Raw genomic sequence first — 23,948 nt, forward strand, 5'->3', positions numbered from 1 at the left:
AAACGTTCGAGCAACTGTCAAGCTCTGCGTTCAGTGCCCAAAATATTTGACCGCACTTAAGATATGATCGAAATGTTTTCCTGTGAGTACGTGTGTATATGTTCCTTTTGTGTATTCATTTCAGAGGAGAAGGCGTCATACAGCGTTTGGTTTGCAGAAGCTGCCACTCTGAGCCTCCGAACAGATGGTACGCATTAGCGTTTTATCGTTGGTCTACCCAAGATTGGCCAACCGAAGAATAAATCTGGATCACGTTTATTGGTTGAAAACATATTAAGCTAACGTTGACAGTTACTTCGGAGAGAAGTGAACTCCAAGGACAAAATATGTCTTTGGTAGATTCTGTTCCGCCAGAAATTTCAAATCAGAAACTGATAGTATTGACGTTCTAATGTGAACTCTGCTATGTGTATCTTAAGGTCCGCTTGCTTTTGAGGGAAAATAATCAAAGTATAGATCAAGCAAAACGTTAAAAGGACGGAAAAGGATTTGAAAAGAAATACACAAAACGACAGAACATGGGCTCACAGACGTTAACATTTGGTAAAATTGTTCAATCGAAGAAGAGCCAAAACAAAACAAAAAAAAACATCTACCTCTATAAATATAATACTGCTCAGTTTTGTTGCATACCGTCTGAGAGATGTTCATTTAGCAACGTAATTATTATTGGGAGTCTGATTTGCACTAACAACGGTCGTTTGAAAGGGTTTTTGATAACACGCATGTAAATCGATTCTGTTGGGCGCGCTTCATGTTGTGACCAGGGAGCCCGTATTTGGGGGCCGACTTTCCAAACCGCTGACAATCCTTTGAAAGATCTCAAAAACAGATCCCGAGCAATCCGCCATCACACATCCCCTGCTGTGATTCTGCAGTCTCATGCTTGTCTTTGGGGAGGAATATGAAACAAGCACTCCGAATTCTCTGGCTCGCACGCTCTCCGGCACATCTGTGAGTGCCCGTGGTGCGTTCAGGCGTGCTGGCAAGTTGCCAATCGGCATTACACACATCAACACAAATTTACATTTTCAAAGGTAATGTATGAAAATGGATTGTTGACACTGATGGGCAGATGTACATTTAACGCCATGTTGTATTTGAAGTGGTGTCTCACCGAGGGAAAAGTATGTGCATTTCTTTTGGGGGGTGTTTAAGCACCCACTAAATTCAATTTTAGCATTATGATTATTATTATTATTATTTTACTGCTGTGTTTTTGGTAGTTTTCTGCAGAAAACAAAAATGCATACTCTTAACGTGTATGAGGAGGTTCTGTTGTATGAAAATGAGTTGACTTCCCCCAGATATTAAAATTGTTTGTTTTATAAATCAAATGCATTCATCCTTTGCTGTTGCTCAACATTTAAATAACCTTTGTCAGATTTGACGGTTGAGTCACACGTCCCCCCACAAAGTGTTATGTTTATCCTTCATAAATGTAGGAATTCATTTGTGTTAAAACAGTGAATGTCACTTTGGTCTGGCTCGGAGTTCATCCCTAAAGCACTGAATCGGCCTTGGGGACAAATCTATTCCATTTCGGTGCATCTGAAGAGAGGTGTCCACTTTGAATTTAATTCGGCATTTTCCTTCATTTCTTGTCGAAGCCTACATGCGATTTGATGCTGATCCACTTTTGGAATGTTGGATTGTCCCACTGCAGATCTCTCAAGTTGTCATGAATAGAATATTGCGCAGGTGCACCCAATGCTATGTGCAAATTATGCCGCCCCCCCCCACCCCCCCTTATAAGAAGACACACTTTTTTTGTTTGCCTCATTAATAACTATGCCAATGCTACATATGTGTGGCGTTGCCAATACTAAAGACGACAGATTGAAGGATGTCACGTGACTAAAGTGGGAGTCAAAGGGTCCCCGAGGATAGTGGAGAGAGAGAGAGAGAGAGAGAGCGAGAGAGAGAGAGAGAGAGAGAGAGAGAGAGAGAGAGAGAGAGAGAGAGAGAGAGAGAGAGTTCCAGCTCCTGGAAATGAAAGGGGGAACAAAGTGGCCCAAGAAGAGGAGGAGGTCTGCATATGAAGGAGCCGATGGTGGTCCATTCGTCCCTGCAGCTCATTGTCACTCTTTGGCAACGCTAATTGAGTACAAGAATCGAACCGCATCCCTAATGATCAATTAAGGAGGGCCACGTTTGTTCCAGAGCCGCGCTGAGAGGATGTCTCAGTTCTGGACGGTGTTTGTTTTCCATTCGCTTTGCAGCCTCGCATCGAGTCAAGTAAGTCGCCGGTGTGATGCGCGCACGTGCGTGAGAGTTTGGGAAAGTCGCCGTCGCGTCAAATGCAACGCGTCGCGTGCTGCACGCGCGTGCTTACGCATGGAAAATATGTATTCACGCTTCTTTCCAGGGCGTTCCTTTGACTAATGCTGCAGCAAGTGTTGAATCCAGCGGCTCATCAGCTCTACTTCGTTCTCTTGGCTTACCTCAGCACACAGGTATTTTCCCATCATTCATTTTTGACTGACGTTTCGTTGGCACAGATTGCATGATGTACTGTTATTTCTTTTTTTTTTCCCCTTCTCGCTGTTTGACTCGCCTCACACATGTAGTGCCTCTCTTCACCGCTGCGGGGCATCGTACGCGGTTGTTTTACACCCCCCGCTGTGTTCGCGTCTGCCACAGACTGCTCCCTTCATAGCGTCATCAACAATCAATTAAGGAGTCTCATTCGTTCGTGAGATGATTTGTTACTGCCGTGACGTTCCCCCCAAGCCAAACATTTGTGCTGAGGTGATTCACCGATTACAGAGCATTCGTCTGTTTTTTTGTTTTGTTTTCCCGCAACAAATCAATGCGGTTTGCTGCATCAGCAACTGTTTTGGCCACGCAGCCATGCAGATGATTACTTTTTCTTCTTCTTAATATATTTTTTTCATCACAGTTGGCATGATAAGCGGACACTGTGATAAATAAACCCTCCAAAACTAAACTCATCCCATGTGGCATGTGGTCTCTTAACGTTTGGTGGTGGCAGATTATCTTGCCAGAAGTTGTTCGAGATGTTTGGCCAGTAAATGATTCATATGTGTCGAACATTGTTAAAGTAGATTGGAAAAGAGGTCACGTATGTCCAGCGTGTTGTCAAAACTAAGCCGAGGTAGCCACCGGTGAGACCTCATTATCAGCGGGCCGACTAATGGCGCTCAGGAGCTACTAAACCAACAAACTAACCACCGCAGGATCTCGTCACGTTCCGTAAGACAAGATATGTGCGTGCTTGTGTGCTCAGTTCCCGCGGACTTTGTTTGTATACTGTCAGACATGGGTCGCTGCAGATGGTTTTTCAGTCAAGGGTTGCGGGGCGGGGGGGACAAACAGGAGTGGACTTAAGCTTGTGTGTGTGTCGGGGGAAGGTGGATCAAGATAGTATGCGCTTTGCCTAAGTGCCTTCATGTCCGCAAAGTAGACTCCTCAGACTTGGGAGTATTTGAGGGCTCCTTTGGGGGTCTCGGGGGTCAGATCACAGAGCTAAAAGCCTTCCTGGCCTGGAGATGGGCTTGACAGCGCTACAAATATGCAGTGGAAGCAGTGCACGCTGCTGGAAATAAATGCAGCCATTAATAAGCGTAAGTCATGTTGCGAGGATGTGCTCGATGTCAGCATCAAGATGCGCCACCGGCACGTCATACCGATGACACACTGTCTGCCTCTGAGTATGTTTCGGTCTCTGTGCTATGTTTACTCAATATTTGGCCTTCTTAAAACAGGTCAGAATATGCGGTCAGTAACTGAGACTGGCTTTTGTCGACCACAAGTTCAAGGTCGGTGCGATACTATTAGCTGATAACTCTACTGCGTATGTACGTTTCCTTTGGCATTACAGTTGCACCGTCCTCACATCATTCGCTCAGATATTTTCACGGAAGCGCCTTCAACGAAGAATTAAGCTCCAGGCTGGTTAATTACTAGTCAGCACAACTCTATAACAGTGTGTAGAGGAATAGAATGGTGTCTACATTTGGAAAAGTAGTTGTGTTGTGGCCCAAAAGGTTCACTTCACTTTTGGTTCAATTTTCATGGGCCATTAGAGACCATGTCTGTGACCATCTGCCTTTATGACCTGCAGTTACTTGACCCCAGCAAGGGTTAAAAACAAACTAGTCAAACATGATTCACCCTCTGCTTAAGTGGCCGGCTTGCAAATGGGCCCAAAACCTTCCTTTTTCTCGAAACCCTTTCTTGTTTTTGACAGCAAAACTAGGCTAGGCTTGACTGGGAGAATTTGTGGAGCACAAAAAATATTTTAAGAATATAAAACATGGACGATTGTATTTAAACAGCTAAATATAAATATAAATTGAATGGAGAGTTGTTTGTGGAAAAAAAACAGTTATCATGGCCGTTATGTTTATAATATTGCCTCTTCAGATTATTACATACACACACACACAAAAAAAAGGATAACTAGATTTGAAATCAGAAGTTTATTCGATTAGTGTTCAATCAATTTTTAAAACGTTGGCTCCTGATATCGCAATGTTATTAAAATTGGAAGCAATTTAGCCAAGGAGAACTAGAGTGGGCTAGCTCCATTTTTTGTTATTTTGCAGGAGAGTATTACAAAGTTTTCTGTCTACTGTTTGACAGGTGCCTCGCAAAGTTGAGTGCAACAGTCAGCAAGTCCAAATAGCTAACAAATCTCTAAATAGTTCATGAACGATGATAAATAACATTTATTTTCAATACTAACATGCAGATGCACTGGCAAAAAAAAAAAAAAAAGTGCAAATATTGTACTGCCTCCTAAATGTCAAAATTTGAACTAAACTGTGATTTAGACCAGTATTTACCTGAAAGACAGGTCTCCCTCTATTCCTTTCTGCAGTTCACTTAAAAATGACAAAAATGTAGTTCGCCCACTCTCGTTCCCAGTTACTTAATTTACAACTCTGGTACAGCTTTCACAGAGAAACATGAAATGGACAAAGTAGATTGACATTAGCAGGCCACATAAAATGATGCGCCTGGCCAGATATGGCCCCCGTGCCGCATGTTTGACACCGGCGTCGAAGGTAAAAACATAAAATACGAGAGCGAAGCATCAAACAAACAACCACCTGGACCAGACCGTAGACTAAGCCGCTGACTCACACAACTGAACCAAACTCAGAGGCAAGGCTGTGATCACTGGCTCGTTGCTATCTGAACTAGTCAAGCACCTCGCTCGTAATTGGACGGACGGGAATTGGACCGTGAATGTTTGGACACACACCTGGGCTCAGCGTTAGCATATCGTTATCTGAAATCAAGTGCTTTTCAAGTCGGTTGACCTTTTGTCATCTATTTCGCGGGGTTTTATATGAATACTGAATTAAAATTTTGTGTTTTCATGCAATTTAATTTTGACAATTTCACATCCAGTTTTGTCATCATCACGTATTCTGAGTGGCGTTTTGAGCATTTCTGACACTCCTTCTCTCATCCCGACCAGAATATGAGATTGTATCCCCATATGAGGTCAGCCAGCGAGGTGTGTACATCTCGCACGAGATCGCCCACCATCAGCGCAGACGACGACGAAGATCGCCGTCTCCCGACGTGTCCGCTTCAAACGCTAACGGCAGCGGTGAAACGACTCACTTCCGGGTGAGCGGCTTGGGGCAGGACTTCCACATGGAGCTGCGCGAGGCCTCCCAGACCCTGATCGCACCTGGCTTCGCCATCCAGGTCCTGGGAAACAACGGCACCAAGAGCCTCAGGGCTTACCGGCGGGACCACCTCTGCTTTTACCAAGGGTCACTGAGGCTAAAGGTCAACTCGTCAGTGGCGCTGTCCACATGCGTGGGGATGGTGAGTCTGAACATGCCTGGAGTCAGATTACGGAATGAGAAGGTGGGAGGCAGGTCTCTGTGTGTGTGTTTTTTCAAAAAGAACATTGGCCATCATTTCAATTGATGTAGCAGGTGATTCATAGCTTAGCCTTAGAGCCATATTTCTTCAATTTGTCTCCTCCTGGGACCACTGATAGTATAAACATTGCGCTAGATTTAGCAGTAAACCAATGACAAAGGACATAAAAAAATCCTACACAGACAAGAAGTAAGACATACAATAGTTTGGGGGTTTTAAGATTTTTCAGGGTTTTAAGGTTTTAATTATTCGAAGGAAACAAGAAACTGTTTTGCCTTGGTAGCAAAAAAAATAAATAAAAATACATCCACGGTCTCTCGAGTAAATTAACTCGTATTGAAATTCTGTGCGTTCAGAAATGTGTGTTGACGTTAGACAAGTGTGTGTTTATGTTCAGATGGTGCATTCGCGGATTTATTGCGACAACGACAAATCCTCGCCTCTATACCCCTGTTTTGTTCTGTGGAAACAGTTGGCAGAATTTCATCTTTTCTTGGTGGTCCTATTTGCTGCATCAAAATAAAGAGGGAATGACAATAATTGATCTTAAGTGGAGCAGCTTCACCATAAAACCACAAGTTGCTCTGCTAGTCCTCTTAGCATTCAGGAGAACAAAGGACTACATTAATACACATGTAATCCGCTCAGCATTGAACTGACATTCACGGTAGGCAGATCAATTCCACATTGTTTTTTTTTTTTTTTTTTTTTTTTTCAAGTTCAAGTACAAAGCACAAGATATGTCATTCCGATTATTTCAAGACTGTGTGAGCAAGTCATATCAGGATAACTTGTTGCTTGTTATTGATTTTATTTCAGTCAATTTCAATCAATTCCATTCTGGTATTTTGTCTATCGGCTGGTTTGTCTGAGAATGGCTCTCTTAAAAAAGATGCAGTCAAAAGGCAGATGCGGGAAATATGGTTTTCATGCTTGGGATGACTCTGGTGGGTAATCAATAATCCAGAAAGTGATCAACAAAGGACAACGTCATTTTCCTATCTATTTATTGTATTCATTTGAAAAGCCAAAGATGAAATGATTTCTTTGCATTTTGTTGTGAAATGTTTGCCGCGCCTTCATACAGTTTTGTTTTAAGACCATTTTGCCAGCTGTAAATGTGTTTCCCATAATATGGCACAAAATGCAGGTCAATGGAATGAGGTGAATTTGAAAATACAAATTTTCAGTTTGGTTATTGTCTGTCTGGTTACTGTTTACGCAGGCTCACTGATAGCGAAAGAAGATGACTTGAGAGAACAGAGACATTCTGAAATGGGCCCGATTGTTCAATATTACCTCCGGGAGGCATTTTGAAGTGCGGCGACATCTTTTTAAATGGTGTTACCTTGTAAAGTCAATGCACACATTGTCTTGTGCCCTGCCCACCCAAATAGAGTTTAGCTCAGCTGAGACTGAGGTGTTCAACCATAAAAATGATCACAGGTAAAAGTGAATATCGGCTGAAATGAAAGAGGCAAGCAGATCCCATGTCTCAAATGGTCACCTGCCAATGGTGGGAAGGTGTGCAGCAACTGACATGTGGAAAGTCATTATTGTAGGTGTCCGCCTGATAATAATGTACGTTCATTTTCTTTTATGGGAGTGTTGTTTTTTTTCCCCAAAAAACATTTATTCAAAGAAGAGGGGCAGAGAGAGGGGAAAAAAAAACAAAAAAAAAAAACATTTATACCACTGTCGTCGGTTGCAATGCACGACCTTCCTGCATTGTCAGTTTTGTCCTGAATATCATGGGAGCAAGTGTTCCACACATGGCAGCCTTCATTTCACACCGAACTGCTGACGTTAGAATTTCTTTGAAAGTTCATGTCTTTCTGCGGTTGTTTTTCATAAATCCCTTTAGTCTTTGGGGTTGTTTTAATGATGCGAGTCTAGGATATTGTCTGACAGTTCTGTATTTCAACAGAAAGAAAATCAGGCAACTCCGACTGTGGAACCAAAAATGGAATATGGCAGAATGTACGCGTGACCAAAGAACAACTACGCGATAAAAGCTGCAAGTGTTGGAGTGCTTGCGATCACGACGGCCAACACATTGGCTTTTATTCTAAGCTCCTCATTTGCAAAATCACTTCCCTGTACTGCCACAATTCTTTTCTCATCTATTAACACGATTGCAGGATGAGGTAAATGGGTTACTAAGCTGTACTAATTGCACAATGCTTTTTTTTTTTTTTTTTTTTTAAGAAGGCATCAATTATATTTTCCTCAAAATGTGCATAAAAGTCCCTTATGTTTTATTCCCCTCTGATTTCTATGGCACAACACTACTTTGTGCCAAGAGGAATCACTTGAAGGTGTTTGTGCTTTCCTCTTGTAAAAGGCTTGCTTCTTGCTTTAGGGCTTGCAGTGGTAGTAATGACAGAATGGTACGCATTCATCCAACGTCTGGGATTTCCAAGAATATTTAGAATGAGTGACACTCCATTGATGTGAAGCAGCTTTGAAAAGTGCCAGGACCGCTTGCTACAGTAGCGTTTCGAAACGTGTAAGATCAATCCACTGTTCTTAAACAGCGACTTTTGTAAGTCCTCAATGTGTTCAAATGTGTTTTCTCTTGTGAGCCAGCACATGACTGAGGTATGGCAACAAGAATCCTGTGGCTTCATTCCGCCTCTTGCGTTCACAAAGAACTATTAAAATAAATGTTCTACATAACTTTGTTGGATTAACATTGCTTGGAGGGGCAATTGTGCCAATTCTACTGTGGTGGGGTACCTACATGGTTGTTGTTTTTTTTTTGTTACTTTATGCCAGGAGGATAGGGGACTCCACACGTGGTCAGGTGCACCTTTTAGTGCACTTCCCCTTCTTAGTTCCGTTTTCAGCAACCCTCCCACCCCTTCCTGTTGCTGCTTGTCTGGATGCGTCTGACTCCATGGAGTCCAGCTGTTTGCGCCCTCCCAAGTAGTGTTTCAGGCATTTTATGACTGCTATTTGCACCTCGTAGAGTACAGAGTGTAATCTGATGACTTTGCTATTCAGGAGACTCAATGGAGTGACCGAATTTCTCAACAAAGAGATGTGGTAGTCGTGGATCCATGTTGTTTTGTGTAAGATCTTGTTTAAACTGAAAAGTCTGATCAGAAGACGAAAGGTTGCAATGGCTTGGTAAATTTGGTGATTACCGGTATCTGAAAATATTTCTCTGTGTAGGAAACTCAAACTTTTATTTAAACTGCATCAAGAAGAATGCATTATGTTTCTTCTTTTTGCTGATTATGAGTACACGGATAAAAAAAAAAAAAACGCAGCTACTGCATCATTTTGCAAATTAGATGCTTCTTTTCATTGTATGTTAGCTGCTCCTCTGGAGAGTTTTCAGAAGATGTAAATGTTGTAAACATCAACAGTGTATTTACTGCAATATGCCACAGTAATTAAGCATGCGTAACAAAATTCCAGACTGAATTTCATGGGACAAAAATGTCAGCTTCCATCATTACTATTTCTCAAGTAATGACTGATCAAATGTCAAAGGGCATTATTATTATTATTTGTGTATATTAAAATGTCTGCTCATTGCCGGCACGGTGGGCGACTGGTTAGCACATCGGCCTCACAGTTCTGAGGACCGGGGTTCAAATCCCGTTCTGTTCTCCCCGTGTCCGCGTGGCTTTTCTCCAGGTAATCCGGTTTCCTCCCACATCCCAAAAACAAGCATGCTAGGTTAATTGAAGACTCTAAATTGCCCGTAGGTGTGAATGTGAGTGCGAATGGTTGTTTGTTTGTATGTGCCCTGCGATTGGCTGGCGGCCGGTTCGGGGTGTACCCCGCCTCCTTCTTGGCTGTATAAGAATGGTAATGGTAAATATGCCTGTAAATATATTTATCTGTCTCTGGTATCATATATAATGTGAGACACTTCTTCTTTTCCTTTGGGCTTGTCCCGTTAGGGGTCGCCACATCGCGTCATCCTTTTCCATGTAAGTCTATCTCCTGCATCCTCCTCTCGAACACCAACTGCCCTCATGTCTTCCCTCACGACATCCATCAACCTTCTCTTTGGTCTTCCTCGAGCTCTCTTGCCTGGCAGCTCCATCCTCATCATCCTTCTACCAATATACTCACTATTTCTCCCCTGGACGTGTCCAAACCATTGAAGTCTGCTCTAACTTTGTCTCCAAAACATCGAACCTCGGCCGTCCCTCTGATGAGCTCATTTCTAATTTTATCCAACTTGGTCACTCCAAGAGCGAACCTCAACATCTTCATTTCCGCCAACTCCAGCTCTGCTTCCTGTTGTCTCTTCAGTGTCACTGTCTCTAATCCATACATCATGGCTGGCCTCACCACAGTTTTATAAACTTTTCATACGAGCAGAGACTCTTCTCTCACATAACACACCTGACACCTTCCTCCACCCGTTCCAACCTGCTTGGACCCATTTCTTCACTTCCTGACCACACTCCCCATTGCTCTGGACGGTTGACCCCAAGTATTTCAAGTCCTCCACCCTTGCTATCTCTTCTCCCTGTAGCCTCATTCTTCCCCCACCACCCCTCTCATTCATGCACGTATATTCTGTTTTACCTCGGCTAATCTTCATTCCTCTTCTTTCCAGTGCATGCCTCCATCTTTCTAACTGTTCCTCCAGCTGCTCCCTTCTTTCACTGCAGATCACAATGTCATCTGCAAACATCATGGTCCACGGGGATTCCAGTCTAACCTCATCTGTCAGCCTATCCATCACCACTGCAAAAAGGAAGGGGCTCAGGGCTGATCCCTGATGCAGTCCCACGTCCACCTTAAATTCGTCTGTCACACCTACAGCACACCTCACCGCTGTTCTGCTGCCCTCGTACATGTCCTGTATTATTCTAACATACTTCTCTGCCACTCCAGACTTCCGCATGCAGTACCACAGTTCCTCTCTGGGTACTCTGTCATAGTCTTTCTCTAGATCTAGAAAGACACAATGTAGCTCCTTCTGACCTTCTCTGTACTTTTCCATCAACATCCTCAAGGCAAATAATGCATCTGTGGTACTCTTTCTAGGCATGAAACCATACTGTTGCTCACAAATACTCACTTCCTCCACTACTCTTTCCCATAACTTCATTGTGTGGCTCATCAACTTTATTCCTCGATAGTTGCCACAGCTCTGCACATCACCTTTGTTCTTAAAAATGGGCACCAGTACGCTTTTCCTCCATTCCTCAGGCATCTTCTCACCCGCTAGAATTCTATTGAACAAGCTGGTCAAAAACTCCACAGCCACCTCTCCTAGATGCTTCCATACCTCCACAGGAATGTCATCAGGGCCAACTGCCTTTCCATTTTTCATTCTCTTTAATGCCTTTCTAACTTCCCCCTTACTAATCATTGCCACTTCCTGGTCCACCACACTTGCCTCTTCTACTCTCCCTTCTCTATCATTTTCCTCATTCATCAACTCCTCGAAGTATTCTTTCCATCTAGGTAGCACACTGCTGGCACCAGACAACATATTTCTATCTCTATCCTTAATCACCCTAACCTGCTGCACATCCTTCCCATCTCTATCCCTCTGTCTGGCCAGCCTGTATAGATCCTTTTCTCCTTCTTTAGTGTCCAACCTGCCATACATGTCATCATATGCCTCTTGTTTTGCCTTTGCCACCTCTACCTTTGCCCTGTGTCGCATCTCAATGTATTCCTTTTGCCTCTCCTCGGTCCTCTCAGTGTCCCACTTCTTCTTAGCTAACCTTTTTCCTTGTATGATTTTCTGTACTGTGAGGTTCCACCACCAAGTCTCCTCCTCTCCTTTCCTGCCAGAAGATACACCAAGTACTCTCCTGCCTGCTTTGTCACCCTATGTCCGTGCCTCTTCTGTAAAAAAGTGTTCACTACAGCCATTTGCATCCTTGTTGCAAAGTCTACCACCATCTGTCCCTCCAAGTTCCTTTCCTGGATGCTGTACTTACCCATCACTTCTTCATCACCCCTATTTCCTTCACCAACATGTCCATTACAATCTGCACCAATTACGACTCTCTCTCTGTCTGGGATGCTCAGAACTACATCATCTAGCTCCTTCCAGAATTTCTCTTTCACCTCTAGGTCACATCCTACCTGTGGGGCATAGCCACTAATCACATTACACATAACACCCTTAATTTCAAATTTCAGCCTCATCACTCGATCTGATACTCTTTTCACCTCCAAGACATTCTTAGCCAACTCTTCTTTTAAAATAACCCCGACTCCATTTCTCTTCCCATCTACACCATGGTAAAATAATTGAAACCCTGCCCCTAAACTTCTAGCCTTACTGCCTTTCCACCTGGTCTCCTGGACACACAATATATCCACCTTTCTCCTAATCATCATGTCAACCAACTCCCGAGATTTTCCTGTCATAGTCCCAACATTCAAAGTCCCCACATTCAGTTCTAGGCTCTGTGTTTTCCTCTTCTCTTTCTGCTGAAGAATCCGCTTTCCACCTCTTCTTCTTCTTTGACTTCGCCCCCACAGTAGCTGAATCTCCAACGGCGCCGCGCAGGTTGACGGCGCCGGTGGCGGACGTTGTTAACCCAGGCCACGACCGATCCGGTATGGAATTCTTTGGATGAACGCTCATATTTGTTTGGCAAGGTTTTAAGCCGGATGCCCTTCCTGACGTAACCCTCTGCATTTATCCGGGCTTGGGATCGGCTTACAGTTTGCACTGACTTGTGCCCCCCATAGGGCTGCATTATAATGTGAGACACTACTTACGATTATTATCTGAGGTGGCTAAACCTGTAAACAGGTCTCTAATCTCTATCAGCTCATGGTAGCAAAAGCGCATTGAAGACGTTCCTTTTCTTGTTCTGTATTGCTATTTGTTTTTCGTGTTGCGGAATGGGCGACGTTCCATGTGGTGCTAATGACATATAGCACATACATTTATATTGATGGTGATAGCATGTATTGTACGCTGTCAGCAGCAGCACCCGACACAACTGTGCTGGCCTGTAATAATAGAAGATTATTTTTATACCGTCACAGCCAGACGCTGAGGGTCAGTAAATGCTCATTTAATGAGAGGAGTCAGTGTCCAAATATACAGTAGCTATGCGCTGGCATAACTGACTGGTGACATCGACAAACACTTGTCGTGTGCATCCACACATAGTAACATGCATACTACGCATGCTAAAGTTTCTGCTGACCTGCAATACATACATACTGTGTAAACTATACATATACGCTGTAGGTCAGCTAACAACTTTCGGAAGGCTGTTTGTGTTTTAAAAAGAAATCCACTCACCCACAGATTGCAGTCATAAAAAGCACTACTTTCATTTCCTCTTTTTCCTACCAATTGCAAGTCATCTCAGTGTACCCCAAAATCAAACATGGCATACAATTTAAAGGATGTTTAATGACTTCATTTTGACTTGAAAATGTGCATTATTCAGAGGTTATTTGAAGCAGTCGAGTCCCCTGAACTCAAGATACATTGCAGTGATAAGACGCATCCATCCTCACATCATTTTATCTGACAGCCTTATATAGATTTTGAGATATAAGGTCCAACCCTGAACGGCAAAACAGATGTCGAACATGATGAAACACAGCCAGTAATTGAGGTGTGCCAAGTTGAATCTTGACTAATTGCCCACAGAGACAGAGCGTAGAGGAGAAGCTTTAAAAAATGAACTATTCTGCCTTTACAAAGCTAATAATGTATAGTTTTGATTGACACTTTCAGAGAAATGCTTTTTTTTTTTTGGACAATATTCACTTTATTATGGTTGTAGTTTGAGTAGGTGTTGAACTTTACTATCCCTAACATGTAACTGATTGAGGTAACCAAAATATGTAAGACAGCTCTCAATATGATGCAGTACAGCTCTACACCATTAATATAGCAGCCGTAATATTGCGGCTGATGAATTTATGGCTTCATTGGAAAGAAATAAACACGGTCTCTGTTTGTTTCATGGGTGAGCGCCGAACCTTTTCGGATAACTCAACTTTGCATCTTGTCTCCAGTCGGGTTTGATCCGCACCGCCGACGCAGACTACTTCTTGAGGCCGGTGCCCCGCCACTTTGCGCAGAGAGAGAACTTCACAGCACCTTCCCATCACCAGCCACACATCCTCTACAAGAGCGACAGGGAGAGAGGTCAACACCATCGGGTGCTTCACAAGAGGTCACCCGATTCAGTCCCTCACAAATCACACTGGAGCTATGGCGCTGAAAGGCAAACCAGAATACAGACTGATGAAGAGGAGCAGGGACGGCAGCAAAGCGGTCATCCTAGCGACCGGCAGGAGCATCACAGAAGAGGAAATGAGCACGACGGCCATGACTACGCACACAAGGAGAAGCAGAGGCAGCACTTCTGCGGAAGACGGAAGAAATGTATGTAAGGGAAATTTCACATTCTATTGTGTGACAAAATAATGAAAAAAGTACTCTGTTATTGTTACCAGTAACATGCACAAAAAGGCCCGCTTTAGAGTTGAGGGAACAATGAGCCTGCAAAAAATCGAATCGAGATTCATAAGACGTTCTTCAGCTTCCATCCATTTTCTATACCACTGAACGGTATTTTCTTGGTAACGTGCGCAACATGCGCCAGAGACGACGCTCGGTGCCAAGTACAAGTACTGTATGTCAATTGATTCTTTGGTTGAAATGACCTGTGAAAGGTTATGGGAAACATATGCAGCATATTGAGTTGAATATTCACTTCACAGCACGATCCATGTTTAGTCTACGCTAATGATTTCAAGATCCTTTTAACGTTAGCTGCGTCGTAGAGGTCTGAACTGGTACCAGCAGCATTAACCTGCAGCAGTCTGTCCCAAGTGAAAACACGATTGCGTTTTCATTCCCTTGGATGATCTCAGTGAACACCTGCGCTGTGTTTGAGTCACAAATCCACATTGCTGGATAACCTGCTTACTGACTTCATAAGCAAACCTTCAGGCCAGAAAGTGGACGTTGATAACTAGCATAACTGGAATCAATAAAGAGATTTTAGGGGCTAATGCAAAAAAACTTATTGCTTGAAGCTGTAACTTTAACTAAATAGTCGATGCAATTGCGCTCATTTTATGTGATGAGGAACAAAATGAAATGGGTTGTTTGGTCCCAGATTGGGCACTTTGGGCTCTATTTTCGTAGCCGGCACAATTGCGCTTCAGTGTAAAAACTGGCGCATTTTGATTTTCGCTGTGCACGTTTGCGAAATTGCCAGACCTGACGAGGGTGTGCCTTTGGAGATGTGCTTGGCGGAGTGAGATTTTGGGTTCAAAAAGTCCATCTGGGACCACGACAAACATTTGGCGCAGGTGATCTAACGCAATTTTGGTGAAATTGATTGGGGGACATGCAGACAGACAGAGACGCGAGCTCCTCGGACGTGTATGTAGTGGATGACAGACTTATGTCAACAACGGGCATCAAACCTTTTCATCATTGTACAAATCAATTCATTGATAGCATTGGAATTAACATTATCATTATTATTGCTAACGATTATGATGACTGTTTCTCTCAATATTTTATTTTCCCAGACATGCCGAAACCTCCAACGCAGCATCTCTCCCTGCTTCCCGATGAGTACACGTTCGTTCCCAGGAACAAGAGGGCAGTTATGGGAAAGAAGCCAAATAATCCAAAACTCAATGTTGAGACGCTGGTGGTGGTCGACAGGAAGATGATGGACAACCACGGCCGCGAGAACATCACGACTTACGTTCTCACAGTACTCAATATGGTGAGAAGAGACTTTGTTTTACAGTTGTGTCACACATTGATTCAATAATAAACTTATCCAAATTGCTGTTGTAACCCCCTTAAAAGAACCACAACTCAGTGCTCTACCGGTTGCAACTTTCAAGACTTTCAAATTTGTATTTCCCTAATTTTTGCATATTTCTGCATTCACATGCAATTTCCTAGTGAATTTGACTTATTTTTTGAAAAATGCAATACAAGAAAAGTCTCATGCTAGCTTGTGTTTATTTTACTGTTCGGTACAAGGTGACACTGCGAACCCTTACTCCCTCTGTAATTTGCGGTTAAGTGACTGCCATTCTCTCTTATCAGAGAGAACCCATCTGAAAACATGACACTGATCTTGGGGTGAGCTCATGGCTGCGCAGCTCGTCACTCTCAGCTGATCTGAAAGAAAATTCCGTCACGCTCATTTCACTTCTTAATGACTGACTGACAAATCCAAAGATAAGACATCTATTTTGAAAACATGGGTCCCACGTCCAAATCGGATCGGGTCAATCCCTGTCACCTAAATGCACTATGGAGAAAAGAAAAAAGATGACCCTGACCACATCAGCTCCCCTGGGTATCTAAAAAATTTAATATTTTCTGAAAATTAAAGTATGTACAGTGAGGTGAGGTGAACTGTCTCCATTTGTTAAACAGTTTTTTTTTTTTACTGTCCTTAATATCATTTTATTTTTATTTTTGGCTGTGGCATGAGACAAACAATGATTCCATGCAAACATAGTTTTGGAAAAAAAAAAAAAATAATCCTTTATTAGTCTTATAATTTTATGTGAAAGTGAAAACAAAGTGATTCACTATAGCTATTTTGGAATTCGACAATCTGTCTTGTGTTTCGGGAGATCTCAACTTTAAGTAAGTGGTTTTGATTGTCTCTTTGACCTCTGAGTTTTCCCTTCAATTCGGTAACAAAACACAGCCCTGAGTCAAGACATGTGTCAGTGCAGGGGGAAAAAAAAAAAAAAAAACACACACATAAAGACCATAAGGAAGGAATGTGAATTTCAAGATTAGATGAACACGGAGTGACAAGTACCTGTGGTATTTACTCAACCTGATTAAATGACAGAGTGAGTGAGGGCCCAAGATCAAGAGACCATTAAAGCTTTAACATGACAGTCATAACATTAGCAACACCTGCACAAGCTAATGCCTACAAAGTCTCATTTGACATGTAGGGTATTTTCTTTGATTTTTTTTCTACACTTGGACTGCCTTTTGATTTAGTAACTGTCTGCGCTTGTTTAGTCATGTGGGCCAGTCACTGCCTCCGATATTTTATGTCATTGTGTCTGCCGGTAGGTGTCGAGTCTCTTCAAAGACGGTACCATAGGAGGGAGCATCAATATCGTCATAGTGGGACTTGTGCTTCTTGATGAAGACCAGGTGAGAACATGTGGAGGGTGTTTTTTTTTGTTTGTTTGTTTTTACTTTCAGCTGACATGACACGGCTTTTTTTACTTATATGGAGGAAAACATAACTAAGACCAGTATATGTAATGTAAAACACGGTGTTTAACAAAGTTGTGTGTTGTTCTCACCTTCTCGACTGCGCATTAGAACATTTTTTTTTTTTAAAGCAACAAAGGAGGTTTCAGTTTGCAATCATGTTCAGTATCATAGGACTTTTGTCTTCTTTCAAGGGCTGACCACGCGCTGGTAAAAAATAAAATGCAAAACAACATCACAAACAATTCATCCTTACTGTCTACAACAGTACAGATTTCTCAAAGTTTTTCTGAGAATTCCAGATTCTCAGGAATTTAGTTAGAATATTGAACTATACTCAAACCATTTCAATCAAAACTGAACAGTTTTAATTACTACTATTCAAAATCTTTCTCTTCATGTACAGTAATTGCCCTCCCTCCCATGATTCCTCTTCTGTCTCAGGATGGTTTGGTGATCAGTCACCATGCAGACCACACACTGAACAGTTTCTGCCAGTGGCAGTCCACTCTCGGAGGTCGAGAGGGTCAGCGCCATGATCACGCCATTTTACTCACAGGATTTGACATCTGCTCGTGGAAGAATGAGCCATGTGACACTCTGGGTACGTCTTTGCCACTCTCATTGTACTCCTTAAACGTATACATTTAACTGCGAGGTACAAATACATCCATACTTTTTTTTAGTTCGCAATGAACGTAAAGGGAAGACAAAAAAAATGAAAAACTGGAAATATGTCAGGAGAACGTCTTTTTATGTCACAACAATGTCATCTGTCCTCATCAATTATTTCATGCTCTTAAGCCACAAGCTTTTATCCATTTTTTTTTTTTTTTCCCTGTCTGGGAAGATGCCACTGTCCTTTGTCACACGGTGAGATACACAAAAACAGATGCTGGAAATATTTTCTGGTTTCTAAATCAATCAAAAAAGAAACAAGCTTCCACATAAAAAAACTATAAACAGGACTTCCCTTCTTTAGAAACATAATTAGTGACAGACCTTTGCATAAATGGCACAATACTCAATATACCAAACCAATAATTTCCATCCATTAAGGTTATTGTTGATTTAGACCACACAACAGTGAGTCTAGAGTGAGTGGTGTCTAACAAAAATACCAAAACAACAACAACAGCTTTTTGGCGGTAATGACAACCCAAACGCAATGTGGTTCTTCGTATTACGAGAAAAACAGTTTAGTGTCGCCGAAACACTGCACACACACACATACACGCACGCACACACCTTTGAACTTTACTTCTCAGGGCCACTTTAGCCTCACTTTGAAGTCAAAACTCAAATCTGTGTGTGCGCACGTGCATGTGTGTGCCCGTCTTCATGACTCTTTATGTTGAAAACATTAATTCCTGATGGTACACGCCAGCATCTACAGTATATCTACACAGTGACTCAATGACCGTTGCATAAAACAAGATAATAAACAAATGCTAAATGGCAGTTCAAGTGTATGTATTTTTGTTACTATTCAAGTTGTTCTAGTTAGCTGGATTAAGTAAACCTATGTCAAAATGTGCAGCTTGTTCAAGGTCTGATCAGGTATTCTTTGCAATAATTCCATGATTTTCTTACTCTTTGGTTAGATGACAGCCAATTTCCAGTTGTGGTAAGAAAAAGTGTGACACTTTTTTCAGGTTTTGCCCCCATAAGTGGGATGTGCAGCAAGTACCGGAGCTGCACCATCAATGAGGACACGGGTCTCGGATTGGCATTCACCATTGCCCATGAATCTGGACATAAGTAAGGATTTCCAACTCCAACAGTTTTCTTCTACGATACATATACTTTTTGTTTTGATTGTACAGTTTTGGAATGGTCCATGATGGCGAAGGGAACATTTGTAAGAAGTCAGAAGGCAACATCATGTCTCCCACATTAGCGGGTCACAACGGTATCTTCTCATGGTCTGCATGCAGCCGCCAGTACCTCAGCCGCTTTCTCAGGTAAGAAAACACATCTTCGTTCCCGTCACTGCTCTACACTATTATTGTGTTAAATGCCACTGGCATAATTAATATAACACATAACCTACACCTTATTGTTGACATGTAAAATAGTGCATGGAAAGTCACACCATATTTTATTGTATTTATTTATTTTACCTTAATCTATCCAGGTAGGGCAACTGAGAACAGATTTTGTTTTGCAATGCTGACTTGGTTGCAGAAAGCAGAGTAAAAACTAGGCAAAATAAAAGCAAATACAAATAAAATACCGCTAGATAGTTACATATTTACGTCAACATTACATTAAATCATAGCATGATAAATAAAAGGTTCATAACAGGCAAGAAACAGCTGCAGCAATCATGTACAGTATCCCTCACTAACTTTTTGAACAATGCTATTTGGATGAATTTGTTGGGGAGCTTTCCAGTCATCTGTGGCGAAGACCTTGAGAACACAGAGGTTAAAAAAACAAAACAAAAAACAATTCTGTAACGAACGGAGAGTGCGAGTTGTGGTATGCATGGTGAGCAGAGAGCGAAGATGTAGGGCGGTGTCTTGCCAGTGAGTGTTTTATAGCTAAACAAGAACCAGTGAACCGGGGAGTACAGATTACACTGCTGGGTGTTTAACGGAGCACGTGTGACAAAGTGGACGGCAGTTTTGTATAATATATGTTGTCGAGCTTGTGGAGGAGAGTTTTTGAGGCTGATCTATAGAGGAAATCTGCGTAAAATCAATCAATGGGAGGACAGATGTTTTAAAGAGAATTTAGAAGAATGTCTTTGTGAGGATTTTTTTCAGGGGAGAGAGCTTAATCTGCTTTTTCTTTTTTTTTTTTTTTTTTTACTTTAGACAGAAGAGTGTTGATGTGACTTTCGAATGTTAGTGAACTGTCAAGCCAGAGTCTGAGATATTTGTAGCAGTTCACGAATTGAACAGCAGAACAATGAAGAGATACAGTAGAATCTTGTCGGGGTCTTCTGTTGAAGATCATACATTGGGTTTTGTTTATGTTCAGGGATAACTGTAGACCGGAAAGAAGATTTTGAAGGTTATAAAATGCTTTTGAAGGGTAGTGTGGAGCGAGGAGCTAGAAGTATATATACTTGTATATGTATAAATATACTTTCAATACTATGCACGTGAGTCTTACAAATGTAGCTAGTAATGCACCTAAATTCATTCTTAGCATGAGAGTGAATGTCCACAAAGGCTTTAGTTGCGTGTGTGCTGCATGTTTGTGCAGTAACTTTTTCACGCATGCAGCCTGCTCAGCCAAGCAAGCAAGTATGCATCACGTGTGTGCGTGCGTCCGTCTGTCTGTCTGTCTGGCTATGTGAGTTTGAGAGAGAGAATGAATGTGCTTGAAACCAGATAGCTGCAGTACCAGTGTTCCTACTAAATTTACCAGTGTGTTAGCTGAACTGACAGATCTTCTTACTCACAGTCGTGGAGAGTCAGTGTTTTTCCTCGCTCTGTTATTCAAGCAGAGTTGATGTCACCCTCGTTAGGTCCGTCAGTTTTATATTAAGCGCACGGCCATTACCAACGAAAGCCGCGTGGCTATGTGGATCTGTCCATCACTGATCCAGCCTGCGGTAATCCTCCTGTATGAAATAGCTGAATTTCTGTGTATTTTCTTAACTGTTTTATGAGATAAAAGTGTGTGTGTGGGGGGGGGGGGGGGGGTGCAATAGTTGCGGAGACTTCAAGCGAATAGTACGATAATTTGGGACAATGTTGATTGTGCAAATGTTGCAGATACTCCTCAGTCAGTGTGCAAATGGAGCAGATGCTACTCTGGCATGAGTGGCCAGTATTGGTCAACAACAGATATGCAAATAGTGCAGTAGTAATATATAATTGGCTCGACAGAAATGTGACAACAAACTCAAGACAAAACGAGAAAAAATTACCAGCATGTTGCAATGGAATTGAAGGTTAGGTGTTTAAGAAGTTGATTGCAAGAGGGAAGAAGCTGTTGGAATGTCTGCAAGTTCTAGTTTGCATTGATCGGTTGCGCCTATCTGATGGAAGGAGCTGGAAGAGGTGGTGAAAGGGATGTGGAGGGTCCGGGAGGATTTTGCACACTCTTTTGAGGACTTGCAGCGTGCAAGTCCTCAAGGGTGGCTAGGGGGGTACCGACAATCCTTTAAGGAGTTTTGATTGTCCGTTGCAGTCGGAGTTTGAACTTTTTTGTAGCAGCACCAAACCAGACTGTGATGGGAGAACACAGGACCGATTCAATGACCGCTGTGTAGAACTGCCTCACCGGCTCCTGTGGCAGGCCGTGCTTCCTCAGAAGCCGCAGGAAGTACATCCTCTTTCTGAGGATGGAGTTGATGTTGATTGGCCATTTCAGGTCCTAAGAGACTGTAATTCCCAGGAACTTGAAGGTCTCGACGGTTGACACAAGACAGCTGGACAGCGTGAGGGGCAGCTGTGGCGAAGGATGCCATCTGGAGTCCACGATCACCTCTACAGTCTTGAGCGTGTTCAGCTCCAGGTTACGTAGGCCGCACCACAGCTCCAGCTGCTCCATTTCCTGTCGATATGAAGACTGGTCACAGTTTTTGATGAGTGCCGATGACAGTCGTAACATCTGCAAAGCTCAGGTGTTTGACAGCCAGGAGCGTTGAGGGGCAGGGGGCCTGTGACGCTCTTGAGGTGGTCCAGCACGAGACGTTCATGACCACAGATGTCAAGGCGAGTAAAAAAGTAAAAAAATAAAATAAAATAAAAAAAACTTGGTCACATCTATTTGTTTGGGAGTTATTGAAGAAAACTGTTTGTCAATTTTAGTGACTAACTGTACATGAAGATGAAGACGAAGATTACATTTTACGACAGCAGTAATCCAAGTAATTTCCAAAGGTTTCCTTCAACTGCATCTAAATTGTGTTTCCTAGATATTTTGTATTTGGCAAACAGAACCTCTTAAGTGGCTCCGCCATTGTCAGTTCAAAGAAGCTTTGTGCAAGTCAGCCTCCACTCTGACCCTTCTTATCCTCGGTCACCTATGACCAAAACGTTTGTGCCAATACTTAGTCGTGTGTTAAATTGGCAGACAGCTTACATGGCAGACAGAATCTTCTTAAAGGAAACTTACAAATGTTTTTGTTGGCATGACAAGAGTTTTTTTAGCGCATCAAAGGCCTAGTCATTCACAAAAGTTGCATTATCATCACTCAGCTCATCTGATGACATCCAGTATACGCTCAGTGGACACTTCATTAGGAACACCAGCACAATCTAATTATATCAAATACAAGACTATAAAAATTGCGCCCTTTACTAATATGATAATGCCTGTGTGTCGTGACACAACCAGAGAGGTAAAAATGTAACAGCTTGTTTATTAATATACTTGCCGTGATCTATAACTGCACGCCATCCCAATGAGAAATCTTTCTAATACTCTCATGTAGTTTACACCAAGGTATTAAAGACATCATTATTGTTTGTGATCTGACTAATATTGTAGAAATGCTTCAAGAAAATACGTGCCTGGATCTTGTGTCATGCAAAAATGCAGTAATTGCCTTTAAATGCAGAATAAGGATGAACGTCTGCTCTCGTCTGACCTGTTTGCCAGCAGGCCTTACTTGCTGCTGCGGTTTCGTTTTCACAAACTTTATTATGTGAGCTATGAAGGATCGCAAAAAACACACTACAAACATGCGTTTGTGCACATCCATGCACATGCACCCACCCACCCACTCGCACGCAAACATTAACATACACACGCTCATATTCCGTGCCACTGCATTTTGTCTTTTCATGCTCTTTCAAACTTATTTTTAAACTAAATTCCCCAGACAGCCGTGTTTAAGTTTTCCATATGAGAATCAGTGATATCACTTCATACTGGAAATCCCCAACTTTTCCGGATACAGGTGACATGGCTTTTTCACTCAAAATTGAGTGCCGATACATTGAAACAGAGGTCGAGTTTGGCAGAATGTCCTGTTCCCATGGCAACACAGTTGCGGTACTCGCTAAAGTGGGGAACAAGGGTAATATAAATCTTTTAAAGTATGTTTTTGCTGCGCAAATTTGTACTTGTATAGCAGGAAGCGTTGTTGGGTTTTTTTTTTTTTCATGTCCCTGCTGCTCATTGCTGTTTTACTCTCACCAACAACATTCCGTGAAGTTGTTATATTAAAAAGAATTGTTCAGACACTAAACTCTAAAGTTAGGTACGTTACATAACAAAAAAACTACAATGTATTTTGTCTGCTTTTTTTACTTGAAATTTTTTAAATCATATATTATTAATAGCATTATCTGATATCTATCTATCCAGCTATAATCTCTAATGTATGATCAAAGTTGTCAACTGAAAGACAACTTAAAAAGCAGAAACATTGAACAATGGAATTCAGATTCTTCACATTGTTTTCCCAGTTGTATCATGGTTGGCCATGTTTGTGTGGTCACTTTTTGCTAGCCATAATTCATGACATCATCTTCATCTTTCTCCCAAGGCCCGTAAAATATGCAGTACATCAGTCACATTCACTAAGGTGTTTCCTTGCCTATGACTGTTTATATATACCTATGAATTTTGCAATCACAATGCGTATTCTGTCTTAAATGTAAAATACCAACTTGAAAGAAACGGGAACAAGCGCTGATCTATTGGGCCCTCTTCTACTTTTCCCCAGCTCGGCCCAGGCTTTGTGCCTCTCAGATGAACCCAGTGGCGTGAAGGAGTATCGCTATCCCGAGAAGCTGCCGGGCGAGCTGTATGACGCGGACACACAGTGCAAATGGCAGTTTGGTGAGAAGGCCAAGCTCTGCACTCTTGATTTTAAGAAGGTACTTTTTTTTCAAATTGTCTTTTATTTGTAAGATTATGCAATCTGGGCATCACCTTGACGTAGCGGTTAGAACATCTTAATCGCGGT

At 42.2% G+C, this 23,948-nt stretch overlaps 1 protein-coding gene across 1 annotated transcript in view; it reads left to right on the forward strand.

Annotated features, from left to right (window-relative positions):
• Nucleotides 1-2,178: 2,178 nt before the first annotated feature.
• Nucleotides 2,179-23,948, forward strand: part of LOC133401959 (A disintegrin and metalloproteinase with thrombospondin motifs 16) — a 41,200-nt gene continuing 19,430 nt past the window's right edge. Inside the window, exons 1-10 of the mRNA XM_061675492.1 lie at nucleotides 2,179-2,238; nucleotides 2,369-2,456; nucleotides 5,453-5,811; nucleotides 13,855-14,227; nucleotides 15,388-15,590; nucleotides 16,922-17,005; nucleotides 17,513-17,672; nucleotides 18,724-18,829; nucleotides 18,895-19,032; nucleotides 23,706-23,859. Of these exons, the coding sequence (XP_061531476.1) occupies nucleotides 2,179-2,238; nucleotides 2,369-2,456; nucleotides 5,453-5,811; nucleotides 13,855-14,227; nucleotides 15,388-15,590; nucleotides 16,922-17,005; nucleotides 17,513-17,672; nucleotides 18,724-18,829; nucleotides 18,895-19,032; nucleotides 23,706-23,859 (1,725 nt within the window). The remainder of the gene's footprint in view (nucleotides 2,239-2,368; nucleotides 2,457-5,452; nucleotides 5,812-13,854; nucleotides 14,228-15,387; nucleotides 15,591-16,921; nucleotides 17,006-17,512; nucleotides 17,673-18,723; nucleotides 18,830-18,894; nucleotides 19,033-23,705; nucleotides 23,860-23,948) is intronic.

The sequence above is a fragment of the Phycodurus eques genome, chromosome 4, assembly GCF_024500275.1.
Source record: "Phycodurus eques isolate BA_2022a chromosome 4, UOR_Pequ_1.1, whole genome shotgun sequence".
Classification (NCBI taxonomy): domain Eukaryota; kingdom Metazoa; phylum Chordata; class Actinopteri; order Syngnathiformes; family Syngnathidae; genus Phycodurus; species Phycodurus eques.